General features: G+C 34.9%; 1 protein-coding gene across 1 annotated transcript in view; it reads left to right on the top strand.

The window, feature by feature from the left end:
- Ano3 (anoctamin 3) overlaps nucleotides 1-16,458 on the top strand; it is a 241,347-nt gene that overhangs the window by 131,109 nt on the left and 93,780 nt on the right. Inside the window, exons 6-11 of the mRNA XM_051144318.1 lie at nucleotides 832-932; nucleotides 3,878-3,922; nucleotides 5,574-5,705; nucleotides 8,920-9,026; nucleotides 11,083-11,138; nucleotides 14,327-14,448. Of these exons, the coding sequence (XP_051000275.1) occupies nucleotides 832-932; nucleotides 3,878-3,922; nucleotides 5,574-5,705; nucleotides 8,920-9,026; nucleotides 11,083-11,138; nucleotides 14,327-14,448 (563 nt within the window). The remainder of the gene's footprint in view (nucleotides 1-831; nucleotides 933-3,877; nucleotides 3,923-5,573; nucleotides 5,706-8,919; nucleotides 9,027-11,082; nucleotides 11,139-14,326; nucleotides 14,449-16,458) is intronic.

The raw sequence follows: 16,458 nt of genomic DNA, 5'->3' as shown, positions 1-16,458 counted from the left end.
TGTGTGTGTGTGTGTGTGTGTGTGTGTGTGTGTGTGTGTGTGAGTGAGTCTGCCTCCAGTTTATTTTGATTTGTTTTCAACGACGCAGCTCTCAAAGAACTTTCTTTTTTTTTTTTAATTTTTATCAATTTATTCTTGTTACATTTCAATGGTTATCCTATCCTTTGTATCCTCCCATTCTTCCCTCCCTCCCATTTTCCCCTTATTCCCCTCCCCTATGACTGTTCCTGAGGGGGATTTCCTCCCCCTGTACATGCTCATAGGGTATCAAGTCTCTTCTTGGTAACCTGCTATCCTTCCTCTGTGTGCCACCAGGTCTCCCCCTCCAGGGGCCATGGTCAAATATAAGGCACCAGAGTTCGAGGACATCCTATTGGGACTCTAGATGAGAGAAGCATGGGAAAATAGCAAAGTAGAAGGATCCAGAGGGTCCTAGAAACCTACAAGAAGAACATTATGATAGGCAGATTTGGGTCCAGGGGTCCTGCTCAAACTAAGGCACCAGCCAAGGACAATACAGGTGGTAAACTTTAAACCCCTACCCAGATCTAGCCAATGGTCAGAACATTCTCCACAGTTGAGTGGAGAGTGGGATATGACTTTCACAAGGAAGTTGCTTATGAATGTATATACGTTTATAATTATTGATGGCATTTATGTTTTCAAATACACTTTATCAAGAATTGTCAACTGTATAATTTCTCTTTGTATAAACGAGAATGGCCCATTCAAAACAAGGGAGATAATGTTTCCTCCTTTAATATAAAATTATGATACAATGTCATCAGTTCTGATTCTAAATAATGGTGCTTCTTTGCCATTCTTTTTCAGCCAGCAGTTGCAAACCCTGACATCATGTTTATTAAAATTCACATTCCATGGGACACACTCTGCAAGTATGCAGAGAGGCTAAACATCAGGGTGCCCTTCAGGTACTTTTATATTTTATTATCTTTTTCTCTCAGTATTATTAGTATGAGTGTGTCTTTTGTGATACCTAATAATAAATGTGGTCCTTTCTTTATGCAGAGAAAAGTATTTCTCTTTTAAGCTTTAGGCTATATTAGACAGTTTTCCACTAAGTTCTTTGAATAATGTGATAATCCTTCTGATTCCCTGGACATGCAATATCATTTCAAGACAGACTTGCCTAGATATAAGGTAACATATTTATTTTCAGATTTTAACTTTAAGCAACTCCCAAGATGAGTTACCGTTCTTGTCTCATGAGTGTAATGTAGCTCTGGTCATGGTTAGCAAGTTTTCTTTTTCAGATCATGTCATTTAGAAGAGTTTCTCAATTCTGTCTTCAGTATTGATCAGAGAGGAATAAAAATAGATCAGCTTCTTCCAAAGACTTTCAGTCCTTTTAGACAATATGGCTGCCTAGCTGGAGTATCTGGTATCCAATGTAGAACATACCAATCTCCTTCTCATGTCCCATATCCTCTACCACGTAGTATTTGTGGTATACCCACTATATGCAGCATGTTAACTCATATTGAAAACAGCAGTATTTCCTGGAATGTGGGTTCAGTGGATCCCATCAGATGCTAAGGAGTACAATGTTCAGAGAAAATATAAGTGTAAGTGAACACTGAGATCATTTTAAAGACCTGATGAAAATTGTCTGAGTTGATAGCATGCAGAAAGCCAACTCTGTAACACACTGAGCAGTGTTATGTCAAGTCTCAAGAGTGGTCGAGATAAAGAAGTAGATGCTGCTGCAATTGTCTTCAAACACCTGAAACATCTCAAGCCCTGAAAAAATGCAACCTCGGTCATTGTGTAGACATAAACATTTAAGTATTATTTACATTAAATTCTCATTATATTACATGTTTACATTACCTAGAAATGATTTAAAATTACATTAGGGTATCTATGGATTAAATATAAACACTATGCAATTTTTTATTTATAACTGTGTATATTTATGCAATACTACATAATGTGGTGTCTACTTGAACTTATTCCCTTAGAAAATGGAGCGATTTCTGTATAAAGTCATTATCACTCATTACCATCATTACCACCATCATCTTCATTAACAAAAGCATCTGGTTTATAAAGAACATTTTTTATTATTGCATTAATTGTCCATTCTAAATTACCCATGAAAATATTTATTTGTGAAACCTATTACATACCACAAAGGAATGCTACAAATTTGAGTCAGTCAGATAGCTCAGGAGGTAAAGGCACTAGTTGCTGAACCTAAGGATATGAGTTTGACCCCTAGTGCCCATATGAGGAAGGAAAGAATTTCCCTATGATCTCAATATGATTGTTATAATGCCCATGTGCTTACACATACAGCAATAAATTAAAAAATCAGACAGATAATAAATAAATAAACAAATGTAAATCAATAATTTTTTATTTAAAAATAGAAAGAGAAAAACAAAATTAGTACTAATATATGCTTGCCAACTATCATCTGTGTTTGAAAAATTGAAAGAAGATATTTAAAATGTAAACTTAGTGTATGTAAAGCAATTCTTGAGATTTTATATCTGAATTTAATGTTGGAATATGGCAAGAGCATTTTAAATCTTTCCAAGGACTACAGCCTGTGTTTTACTCTAGATAAAATAAACCTGGTTACTGACTATATGTAAAGGGTATTTTCTAAAGTGACCTCCATGATAGCATGGATAGTGCAGCAATGACTGCCTCACACTGAAGAGTCTGGGAACCTGGCAGATGGTACACCCACAGGCCAAGGGGAAGCAGCAGTGCCAATCTAGTGCTTAAGGCTTGGAAGATTGCTGGAGAGAAACCTGTCTTCAGTCCATGTTGGCAGCCTGCAGAAGCTATGCCCTGACATTGGTGGAAGATGGCTGTAGCAGTATTAACAACACAGATGAACTTGACAACAGGCGGGTGAATGGAGACAGACAAAAGCAAATTTTCCCTCTCCCACCTCCCTTATTTGTATTGCCAACAAAAAACAGGTCACCTACATTTGTGGTGGATCTAGCCAGGTCAATAACCTGGTAAAGGAACCCCATCACAGGTGTGCACAGCAGCTTCCTTTAATTGATTCCAAACCTTACCAAGATGACAAATGAGATTGAATGTCACAACTTTACTGTCAGCACCACATGCTGCCCGGAGCTCTACATTCCTAGTTAGCCATTGCAAATCTCCCAGATTCCCCTATGGGTTTTTTTTTTTCTTTGAATAATGGCAGATGTGGAGGGGGGGGGACAAACCTAACGTACACAATGTCATTTCTGAGTAGGTGGTCTAGGATTGTATAAGAAGCAAAATGAGCAAGACATAGGAAGCAAGTCAGTAAGTAGTGGTTCTCCTCGGCTGGCCAGTAAGCAGTGGTCCTCCTTGGCCTATTCTTTCAATCTTGCCTGTAGGTTGCTTCCTTGAGTTCCTGTTCCAATTCTCCTGTGTGATGAAATATTACATGGAAATATAAGATATAATGTATCTTTTCTTCCCAAATTACTATTTGTTCAGTGTTTTGGCATTGCAACAGAGAAACAACATAGGAAAGTTTACAGATGTATTTAGACAGATGGATGGATAGATTGGACTGAACACTTTACGGAACACTTAAGCAATTAATCAAATTATTATGTGAAAAGTTACAGAAGAAAAACTTTAAAATAATTAAAAATAATGCATTCAAAAATAATAAATGCATTTTAGAACATTTTGTTATATTTCACATATATATATATGAACTGTCATTATACTTCTGAAAGTAAAGGCACATAAAGTTATTGGCATTCATGTTGTAATATAATGGTTTACTTTCAAATCTCTTAAATTATGAATTATATGAAAGTGGAGTTGTCATTTGCTGACCTAACTCTATTTTCCTCAATTATTTCCTTCTCTCTTTTTTTTTTTTCAGAAAAAAATGTTACTACACTGACCAGAAGAACAAATCAATGAGCAGGTTGGTAAAGCTGCATATAGTTTATTACCAATTTATAATTTTCAAAACAATAAAGAACACATTGGATTATCCATGTGATTAATTATAAATTTTAGGAAGGGGATTATGTTGATTTCTTGAAATAATTTCAAAGTAGCCTGTCACAAAAATAAAATAATTTCTATATTACTATTTTCAATGGACAATCCAGAGTGTCTCCAAGATATAGTAGTACTGAAGGGATATTTGAATTGTGCAGTCTCTACACATCTGTGCATTGGCCTTAGGGGACAACAAAATTTTATTAACTCTGAGGCTTTCTTTATATGAGAACCACTGACTGAACACCTCAGAAATTGTTTGTTAAGTCAGGCTTAAATAAATGTTGTAGTCGTCACCAAAGTGCAATTGATGGGCATCCCAGTGATGGTCTGACTTGGTAAGAAATCATCAAGACTTTTACATCCTAAGCTTTTCGGGAGTGTTAAATTCTTATTTAGAAGTCCTCGTGGTAATTTTACCATAATTTGACCTAATTCTTAAGATACAGTATTTGCTGCCTGCCCTTTGCTATCCAGTTTTTTTCCTAAAGTTCAAGGAACTGACAAGTCCAACTTAAAATTATATATATATATATATATATATATATATATATATATATATATATATATATATATATATATGTCTAGAGATGGTCTGTCCTAATACTTTGACTTCTCTATTACAGAAGACAAACAAAACAAAACAAAACAACTCACCAGCAGCACAGCATTATCACTGTGGAAACACTGCATGGCATTTTAAAATGAAAACAGCTGTTGTTATAGTAACAGAATTTAGATTTTTTTCAGAATCAGTACTGAAAATTAGCCTTTCATTTTGATTTATTTTTATTCTGTAAAAGAAAAATGGTGAAAATGATTCCAATTAGCATAAATATATAATAGTCATATAAATGCAAATTCACACTATTATAGAGTCACGGGGTAATCTAATTTACACATACACACGGACATATAGCTTTAAGAACTATATTGTGATGCCTTTTAAAAATGCTCCTTCATATATTTACCTTTATGTAAGGTAATTTAAAACAATTTTACAGGGATAATATTTCTCTAAAAGACTTTAAACATAAGCAGCATTTGTTTTACTTTTTATTTCTTCTGTAAGAAAACAATGTGTGCGTGTGTGTGTGTGTGTGCACGCACGTGTGTGTGAGTGTGTATATATGTTTGTAGTTTATATGTGTATAGTGTAGATATTTACAGATATACATGTGTGTGTTGTGTGTACACATGTGTGTGTATGTAGGTGCACATGTATGTGTGAATTGTGTTTGTGTGTATGTGTGTATCTGTGTGTGTGTACACAAGTTTATGTATGTATGTATGTATATGAGTGTGCATGTGTGTACATGTGTGTATTGTATGTGTATATTATATATGTGTATATATATGTTTATGTGTGTACTGTATATATATATATGTGTTTGTATGTACGCACATGTGTGTGGTGTGTGTATATATGTGACATGTGTACATGTATGTGTGTGTGTTAGATATTTGGCATCAGTAATAATTTTCTCTAATACTTAAGAAAGCTGTCACAGAAACCTATCGTTGCTTTGGAATACAACCTTATCTGGTTTTGAAATTTGACTACATTCCAGAGTACAAAACTATTTCAAAAGATTCAAAAAGTGGATGGCCCAAAACCCAATGGTTCTTGACAAGTCAGAGTTCCCAGAGCTGGAAGAGTCGGACTGCTACACTGGCCCCTTCAGCAGAGCCAGGATTCACCAGTGAGTACTCATATCGTTTGTCTAATGTGCTGGCTTTGTGTTCTTCATCTCCTTGTGTTTCTTTATAGAAGTAAATAACCAGAGACATTCCCATTGGTCACCAAATAGGTCAGGAAATGTATCGTTGTATCAGAGTTTATATTTAACTTGGGAACATCACAGGGTGAACATTTGATTCTATATTAGTTTCATGATTCAGAGATGGTAAAATAATAATTAAATGTTAATCTATAGGTTGGTACCCTACATATTCTTTTGAAGTAATAACTATGTGGGATGCTGAGATGCTTCAACAGTTAAAAAGCACCAGACACTTTCACAGAGGAGTACCCAGCACACATGTGAAGGCTGATGACTACCTGTGACTCCAGTTACAAGAGGGCCACCAATATCTCTGGCTTCTGTCAGTACCACGAACATATGCTGTATACTTGAATATATGCAAACAAACACTCATACACACAAAATAAATCTTTTTAAAAATTACTATTATAGAAAGGAATTCATTTAAAATAATAATGGCAATAATAATAGGACTGCTCTTAACAGTAACATTAATTCATGATTTATTCAGACTATAATTTCACTTAAGTATATTTTATACATTTTTATTTTACAAATAAGAAATTTGGTTTAATATTATTAAACTACAGTAATAGATACTTTAAGGAGGGCTACCTGTCTCTAACTTTCTTGTCTTTCTTGTCTTTCTCTTTTCCTCTATCTTCCAAGCCTTTTCCCTTTTTCCTTGCCTACCTTCATATATGTTTATTTGTCCATGTTTTCATTCTACCATTATTTATTGATTTTCTACAAGTTATTAATGAAATTACAATGCTTATTATGACATATGTTCTGCCGTCATGCTCATTCTGGCCAAATGGTATAGATAAGAATGTAATTGTAGGGCTAAATATAATAAGGTAAACATAGAAATAGAAAATTTACAATATAGTATAGGACCAAGGCACTGAAACCCACAGGTCCCATTCTATATGTCTGGATTAACCTTTATTCTGGGATGTGAGAATTAATGAATATTGCTCAAAATCAGAGTTTTTCCTCCTCAGAGTAGCCAACTCATTTTATTATTTAATCCCGGAGATGCACATAAAACCATCCTTTCTAACTCCAGCTCTGGAGAGATGAGGGTAAGACAGAGCTCCTAAGTAGAGAGACCTCAACCTGGGGGCTTTCAGCAGCTTTCTGCTGTACTCTCACAGAATCTTAAGGATCTCAAAGGTGAGACAAAACTTTCTTCTCACTATCTAAAGACCCAAAGGACCAGTTAAATCCTTGAAAAACATGGATCAGAGGTGAGAACATCTTGTTGACACTTTCCCAATAGTACCCAACTTGTACTTATTGTAAATTCAGCTTATGGTCCTTTTCAGTGTAGGCACCCATGCTGCTATCCCTGTGCGCCTCTGTCACTTCTACTGCAGGCATCCCAGTGTTACATAGTGCAACTACAAAGCCTTGGGTCCATGACTCGGCTGTTCCAATGAAGCTCCAGTTCAATCTTTATCAGGTTTTATTCTCCCAACCCTGAGTTTTGCAAGATGTCTGTCTTCCCACTAGTCTGCCTCTAGTAAGCATAATTATCTAAGGAAAATCATATCAAAAATTATTAACACTGCCCCTTGTCCCAATATATCCCTGCAATATTATACTATTACAGTTTTTTCACAGGAGCCAGATGGAATTTATTTATGTATTCACTTGTTTACTTATACCACCCACTTAATTCCTCCACAACACAACCTCCTGCAAAACTGGATTTGTCTGCCTAAGAACTACTTGTTCTGGTAGGCTTAAATCCTGGGGTGGAACAAAAGATTGCTGGATGTTCTTTCTGATACCTACACCAACCATTCTAAATTTAAATATATCTGAATACAGAGAAGACACATGTAATATTAAACACTGAGGAGCTCAGTGTGTAATATGGTCCCCTGTGTAATTTAGTTAATCAACCTTAGGTAAAACCTGTACATTAGAAAAGACAAGGATGAGAATTCAATGAGAAAGGTGGTCCCTTTTCAATGTAAGGGAGCTAGGAAACCTTTTTGAAGGAGGAAAGCAACTTTAAGAAGCTGAAGACATGATTGAAAATGGGAAAGAAGAACAGTTGTTACAGAGGAAACAAAAATTCAAGAGAAAAGGAAGCCAGGGAAGTGGGAGATCTGTAAGATGATGGTAATTATTCAAGTCATGAGGCAATCAAACATGAGAATCAGAGAGGCAGAAATGAGACAGGGGAGGAGGCAAAAGGACAAGTATAGACAGACATTGGAGGAAAGTAAGAAAGGTACTCAAGGCCTTTAAATGCTGCTGCCATGCTAAAGGTGAGGAGTTTTGCTAATATCACAGCTGCTATAAAAGTCAGGTGGACACTGAAGTTAAGAAGACAACTATGTCACAATCCAGGCCAGGACCTCTGGCACCCAGGAAAGGGTAGTGGTACTGTGAAGACAGGTGAATTAACAGGAAACTTACTGAGCTTGGTAGCTCTTTGAAAATGGAGGATTATCAGGAAGCAAGGGATGGAAAAATTAATACTCCTAGGTGAAATGCTTGGCAAAGAGATGGTTCATCATTCACAGAGCTAAAATGTCTAGAAGCAGAGTGTAACAAACCAGTGAGAATCCTGTTTGCTCCACTGCTTGGAGACTCCCAGCACATTATAGACATCATGAAATCATCCACTCCCCCCACTTTGCTTTTTCTATCATTCATATCTACAAGGGCCCTTGCTAGTCTTCCCATATAGGACATTTTTTGGGTATCAAGGAAATGAGAACTATAGGATATCACTAAACTTGAAAACTGCATAGGTGAGAATGGAAAGCTCTTCAGTGGGGATAATATCAATTTTTAATGTGATCTATTTGGAGCTACATTGCTTGAGGTGGTACAAACACCAGCCAGTAAATGATGAATTTTCTTCTTATTCCATGATAAATAAGACATACAAGAATACCAAGACCTCTTTACAACTGAAAGAAGATGCTAAAATGAATATTTGATGACCCTTTGCATTTTCTATAAGCATTTATTTTTATCTGTTATCTGATTTTGTTAAAGAGGTTGGCTTCTCTCACATCCTAGAGTAGTTTATATGCAGTAGCTTTAATCATAGAGACACATGGGTAGACAGGCAGGAATTCTTAATTGTGACTGGAATTTGTGTTCTTTTCCTTTGTCCTACCAGCTTTATAATAAACAATAAGGACACCTTCTTCAGCAATGCTACTAGAAGCAGGATAGTTTACCACATGCTGGAGCGCACCAAATATGAAAACGGAATATCAAAAGTGGGTAAGAACATTATTTTACAAACATAGTTTAAAATACAAAAAAATTATGTACATAACTAATGAAGTTTTTACCTTAACACATTTATGTATGAAATGCTTAACACATTAAAAACAAATTCTATAAATATTTTGTGTTACTATTTTTATTAAAAATATTTTTTGAGGGCACTTGGCCTATGTATCAAAATGTGAACTATACAAATACTTATTCACAAAATTTATATAAGTAGAATTTATATAAATATGTAAATAGAATTTTTAATGAAAATAGGCATAGAAAGGGTTCCACACGGCTTTATAAGATTAGAAATACAAAATATGCTACATCTATAATTTTAGATATTGTACCCATTAAAATTATGTATTTTGTCATTATCAATACAAATTTTAGAGCCCCTATCTGCAAATATATACTTATATAATTTATTTTTATGTGTTGTATGTTAAACAGTTTATGATGCAGATTTTCAACTTAGATGTTAAAATTAGTTCTAATTCATTATTGGACTTGAACGGTCATCACAATTCAATAAGTAAAAAAGAATAAGTTACAAAACTATTGCTCTAATGTAATTCCATTTTCTTAATACATAGAAACAAAATAAATGAAAGTCTAGAAAAGTATGCAAGAAACCTATGAGAGATTATTTCTGGAGTATTAAGTTGCCACTTATTTTGACTTAACAACTATTGTACCACTTGATAGGGTTGACTGTTTAATACATATATAATACAAAACAAAATTGGGAGATTTGAAACTAGAATAAGATTGCAAACTTTACAAAGAATAGAAGACAAAGAAAGCTAATACATAAGATGACCTTTTAATTGCGAGGCTAAATTTCAATATTGAGGAAAACAATGTTAGCCAAATGTTCTGAAGCCTTATTAATTAAAAATTGACAGCCTTTGAAAATGAACACCATGCTTCCTTGATTGTGCTAGGCTGGAGAACCGCATAGGTAAAAAGAATCATGTTTCATGTTTGCTTGGTAAAGAAGGATCTTCAAAACCCAATTTTTTTTTTTATTAACAATTCATTTGTGACAGAACAATCAACACAGTTACCATGGACACTAAAACTTTACTCATAACCATGAGAAAATTTCTAATGAAAAAAATTAAAACACCCAGAATATAAGTTGAGAGTTTTCCTACAAGATGAAAACTTTTATGTATAGGTTTAGGTGACATTTAAAATGATTGTAAGATAGAATAACCTTTTGTGAGAAAATATGCTAAGCACAGAAGAGGCTGGAAAAAAGAAAAATCATTCCTAACCACAATTATCAGTGACAAACTTATAGAAAAAAGGCTACAATATATTATTTCCAAATATAAGTGTGTATTTTATATACGTTTTTTTTTTTTTTTTTGCTTTAAAAAACATACAGAGTATTTTCTCAAGTCCTTAAGTGTTACAGAAAATACTATAGAAAATCCCTGTACAAAACTCTCTGATAGACAGTCATATAAATTATATATACTTGCTGAGAACCTAATGTAATTGTGTTCACACCAAGATAAAGGATTCCATATTTCAGGTGTACAAATATTTATTTCATGCATATGAATAAATACTATCATAATAAACATTCCTCTTCAGAATGTTTCCTTAGTGCTCTATCTCAAAATATGAGCCTCCATTGAGATGACAAGTCTGATGTGACATTTTATGTCCTTTCAACCTAGCATAAACAAATGTTTTGTGTCAAAAACACTCTTTGACTAAACTTTATTGTAGTCAGAAGATGATGACAAAGGATTTTCTTTGTTCATATAGTCCCAAGAAGTGGGAATTAACAATGTAGCACACATGATATTGAGATATGCCAGAATGGATCCTTGTGCTGGTGTCTTGCAAATAATGCTGCAGAACACACTTAGGCTGAGTACCAACCTCTTTCTCAGAGCTACTGGCCCCGTGGTTGGCGTGGCTATGGAAGTTGTTTGAATTACTTTAAGTTTTAAAATAATTCTGTGTTCCTTGTGCATTTTATATATGCCTTAAAGAAAGCATTTAGTAAAATTGACTAGGATTTTTGTTCTCTTTCTAGGTATCCGTAAGCTTATAAACAATGGTTCATACATAGCAGCATTCCCCCCTCACGAGGTAATTTTGAAAGATATTTTCCAATTAATAAAATAGACAGATTTTCATTCTCTGGGACTTTCTGGTTACTTTCTATTGCTGTGATAAAACATCATGATGAGATGTACGGGAGAAAACGTTTATTTGGGCTTCAGTTTCCAAAAGGTTAGAGTCCATGACAGGAGCAGCACGGCAGCAAGCGGCAGGAAGGGAGGTTGGACCAGGAAGCTCAGAGCTCACATTTTGAACAGCAAGAACCAAGCAGAAAGAGAAACAAGACCGAGACTATAAACTCTCAAGCCCCACCTACAATGACATACTTCCTCCACTGGACACATCTCCTAAGCCCACTCCCACGGCTCAACCAACTGAGGACCAAGTTTTCAAATGCCTGAGACCATGAGAAATATTTCTCACTCACACCACCACACTGCCTGATCCATTTGATTAATCTGGACCTGGATGCCCACACCTACAACAGTCCACTGAGATCTTATTACCATCTTTTTGCTGCACAGTGAGTGGCCTCCCAGCTCCTAAACGTGTCTACAGTTTGCCGTATGGGAGGAACCCCACCCTCTACAGGAGCAGCTTAATGTTCTAGCTACACTCTGCTCCAACAAAATACCTCATTCTTCATTCTGCTTTAAATGCACAACCATATCAAGTAAGGCAGGTTCCTGGGTTAGTTGCTATTTTAGAATGTCTGAAAGTTAAAAACAAGACCATAATCAAAATATCCATGGATTATCTACCTCATTAATAAGCCAGATTATTGCCTTACTACAAGTTTTAAGTAGCAAAGTGTGGATGGCCCTTTCCAACTAAAATAGCATCTGTTGAACTCCTCATTGCCCTCTGCTATGCATACATAAATTAGAATTTTTCATTTCTGTAATTTCAAAAAAAGTATCATTTCTTTATTTACCAAATTATCAGTGAACTCAAAAGGTAAAATATATGAGAAATTTGCAGTTCTGTAACTATTAGTAGATACAATCAACTAGAAATGTTGTATTTGCCAATGAGTTAAATGTTTCATATGGATTATCTCCCACTTGAAAAAATCTCTATGTTACTGACAAAAATATTAATTCCATTATAAACATATGTAATCCAATTACAAGAAGGTAAAATGTCAACAGCAGTTATAAGCCTAGGAAGTCCAAAGTTAATGATGTTTATGAAATGCCCACTTACAATAAAAAGTAGAGGCAATAATCATGAGCAATTTGTTCATATGATTCATATCCTGAGCCAACACATAATTCCCCACGGTTGTGACAACACAGCAGGAAGTTAACATTATTCTCTCATTAGATATAAAGGAACACAGCCTAGAAAAATTAAACGCCATTTCAAATACCACATAGGAAATTATAAAGTGATCAGAGAAACACATGTAAGGGAGTCATTTAGCAAAGGAAGGTTTGGTTTATTCTCCTGGGTACAGTAATTTTCTCTGCAAAGTTAGGTTGTGCATTGACAGCTCACTAGAGTTTCTCATGGGAAATTCAGCAGCCGTCATAGTTGCATTGTTGATGACAGTCCTTTTAATTTATGTATGTAAATTATTTGAAAAACAAATATATGGCATAAATTCGCTAAATGAATAAAAAGTAACATTATTTAATTGTAAATATGTCAAAGATAATTGAGAATTGATAAAATGGGTTTAGAAATTGTCTATTGACTTGAATATATATTTATTCATGAAATAAAAGCAAGATTTCCAAAGAAGAAAGTAAAGTCAATGGTATTAATCTATAGTCTAATAAAGATACTTTACATTTTATGTCTTTCTTTTTTATTGATGTTGGATATTAGGTCCAGTCTCATAATCTTTATTTCTAGGTCAGAGGTTTCTTTGTTTTTTCCCTTACAAAACTGACAATAGCTAGAGAAGAGTGACAAATTTTTTTAATGAGAACTGGCAGGAAAAAGTAAGAGATGGGCCAGAGGTGCATATGTATGGGAAATACTTTTTATAAGACATCAGGCAAATATATAGTTCCTTCAAGGATGGATCATGGAGGGAGGGTCAATCAAAACTGTGGTTATGAATCACCACTAGTGGTATCTGAGCATTGAGAAAGGCTTAAAAGTGCATAAGTAGGCTGGAGATACCTGTTTGCCCAGTTTTTTTTTCTTGCAACCCACCATTTATCATTGCCAAGCTAGAGTAGTGTACTTGTGTGTAAGCGTATGTTAAACAGTGGTATCCAAGGTATCTCAAATGTTTAGCATCTAGAAATGGCTATGCTCTGACCTCTAAGGCTGGATGAATGCCATGTTTTAGATCTATGAGCAGTTACTGCAAAAGAGAGGTAATTTTGCTGTTCATCCTTTCATTCAGTATCAGGTAGATAACAATCTAGGTTCAAAAGCAAATAATCTCATTCAGTGACTGGGTTGCACTTGAAATCACAGTTTTACTGTGCCCTCTCTTTAGCTTCCAATACTTGGGCCTTAAATACTTGAGTTATTTTAGGAAGAACACCTTGGGCTTGCATTTTGAATGTGTGTCACCCTTGCCTTATGTTTTCCATTTTTATTAAAGAGTCAATGATGGTGTGCACATCTGTGATCTCCTTGAAACCATGAGACACTTGTGCACCAGAGCTCAAGGTGTCAAGAAAGCTTGATCAGAACTCTCAGCCCAGAGATGAAGGAACCTCTTGACCATATGAAAACCCATGTAAACATTTATGAAAGAAACTTTTATGATTTAACTGCTTAAATTTTGAAATATTGGATAAGAATTTTCAGGATCCTAGGATCCGAACAGATAGGTGGCCCTAAAGGATAGAATTCCATGCTGTTAAGTCAACATTTATTCTCTTAACATCTATAATTAAAAGAAAACTTTTATGTGTCTAGTTCACATTTCAAAGGAGAATGATATTCAGTTCCTCAATTAAAGATCACAATGATTTGTCATTGATATTTTTTTTTCATTAAAGGATCCCGAATTCTGGAAAGTGAACTCTCATTTACTTAAATAAAATAGGCCAAAATTATTTGGAAAAAAACTATTTAAAACATTATTTTTATACAACTATCATATTTCCAGTGGTGAGCTTGGGTATATAATCTCTACTGATTTCCCTAAGTTGATAAACGACCTTGGCAGGGAGACATTAGTGCTTATTCAGTTTAAACTTTGGTAAGAGAATGGACTCCAATTTATATTATTATATCTGTTTCAGGGAGCCTACAAGAGTAGCCTTCCCCTCAAAACCCACGGACCTCAGAATAATAGACATCTGCTGTATGAGCGCTGGGCACGCTGGGGGATGTGGTACAAGCATCAGCCTCTGGACTTAATCAGGTACTGGTTTGTTATAAGCAGCTAACTGCTCTTTTGTCATTTTCCTGGCCTACATGATTTTTCAATGGAAGGAACATAATACAGGAAATTGGCTATACAGTGGATGTGAAGAGCTATTAAGTCAATCAGAGATTGTTAACAGCAGAAAGTGACTAGCACCATTAAGGGTAAATGGGAAATGACTTTGTGTATATGGCACACTCCAAGTTCCACATGTTGGTGAATACCAGGGAAAGGAAAATGATCCTGGGCTATGTATTATTTCTACCTCCAAGTATTCTAGTATCTCCTTGTCCAACTTCATCATAAGCATTTTACAGTGGAGCCAGACAATTGACTACCATAAAAATCAAAACAAAGAGAAGCACTCAACAGCTATCTATTTATCTACCTACCTACTTGTCTGTCTATCTATCTATCTATCTATCTATCTATCTATCATCTATCTATCTGAACTATTTACCTATCAATCTTCTATCTATATCATCTATCTTTCAATCATCTATCTACCTATATATCTTCTATCTATCTATCTATCTATCTATCTATCTATCTATCTATCTTTCTATCTGTCTATCTGTCTGTCTGTCTATATATCGATCATCTATCATCAATCATCTGCCACCTACCTATCATCTATTTACTTTGGGACATTGTCTCACTATGTAACCTTGAATGACCTGGAAGTCACTGTGTAAACAAGGCTGACTTTGAACTACCAAGCTCTACCTACCTCTGCTGAGATTAAAGTTATATGTTATCATGCCTGGCTTTTTGAGATATTTACATTTGATTTACTTTATTTATTTTAGTTCAGAAAACATTGCTTATATAAAAATATAAAATATATGGTACTCTTGTGATTTTCCAGCTGATGGTGCAAATAAAAGCACATTCATATTATCAGGATATATGTGTTGATATTTTCATGTTTATAGACTATAAATATAAAGTATCTCACAATTGTGTCAGTCATTGTGTCAGCAGGAAGCAGTACACTGAAAGTGTGCTTGAGGAGAATTCAGGAAAGAAGTATATGCAGAAGTAGGAAATAGGATCATGAGATCCAAAACATAATGACATGCTCAGGGAATAGTAAAGACCAGAAGCAACTATTAAACCTTACCTTAAAAGATGCAAGAGGAAGAAAGAAGGACATGACACAATCATCCAATGACCTACCTTGGAAAAGTGTGCCAGATACAGGCTGTGACCTGAGGAAGAAAGCAGTTGTAGACAAAGAATGACCCAGGAGAAAGGGAGCTACCTATCAGATACATCATGAAACCAACAAGCCTGTCTGAAAGCCAGAATTTTTAAAAAGAGTGGATAAGGGTCAACAGAGGTGAGCTATTGGGAGACACAGTAGTAAGTGGGGTAAGCACTTGGAGATACACAAAATGAATAAGCAGCAAATGCTAGTAGTTGAATATATCCAAAACCAAGATACTTTAATTCTTAGTTCCATCAAACATGAAATTTTTCATTATTCTAATTTACAAAGACAAACATGCGATTGTTTTGGAGACTTATGCATATAATATAGTGAGATATGCAGTCTTACAAAAATATTTATTAGGAACTAAGATGATGGTTTTTGAGTAGCATTTCAGGGTGAGTTGCTATTTCTAGCTACAGACGGCATTACTACTGTTGCTTCAGGTATTTTAAGCAAACATCTTATATTTTGAATAAATGGGGTTTCTACTACTAACATCCAGTGTTACCCAACTACTATTGTTTGATTGCTCACAGAGAAGGTAATTTTTCTGAAAAAAAAAAACAAAACAAAACAAAACATGTATTAGTTAAAATGACCATGTAATGACACATTATTAAAGACCCACCAGAAGGAAGTATAATAAAGGAGTACAGGTGATATTTCAATAGACAGTCCTCCCTAGGACTAGTTGTAATTAAAACTGAAGCAGTGATGTAATAGAGATTAGGTTCACCTAAATAAGTTCATGTTACATTTTGTACAAGGCACAATTTTCCAGAACTTTTAAC

The sequence above is a fragment of the Acomys russatus genome, chromosome 4, assembly GCF_903995435.1.
Source record: "Acomys russatus chromosome 4, mAcoRus1.1, whole genome shotgun sequence".
Lineage (NCBI taxonomy): Eukaryota > Metazoa > Chordata > Mammalia > Rodentia > Muridae > Acomys > Acomys russatus.
The sequence above is the reverse complement of the archived record's forward strand: the minus strand, read 5'-3'. Positions and strand labels throughout refer to the sequence as shown.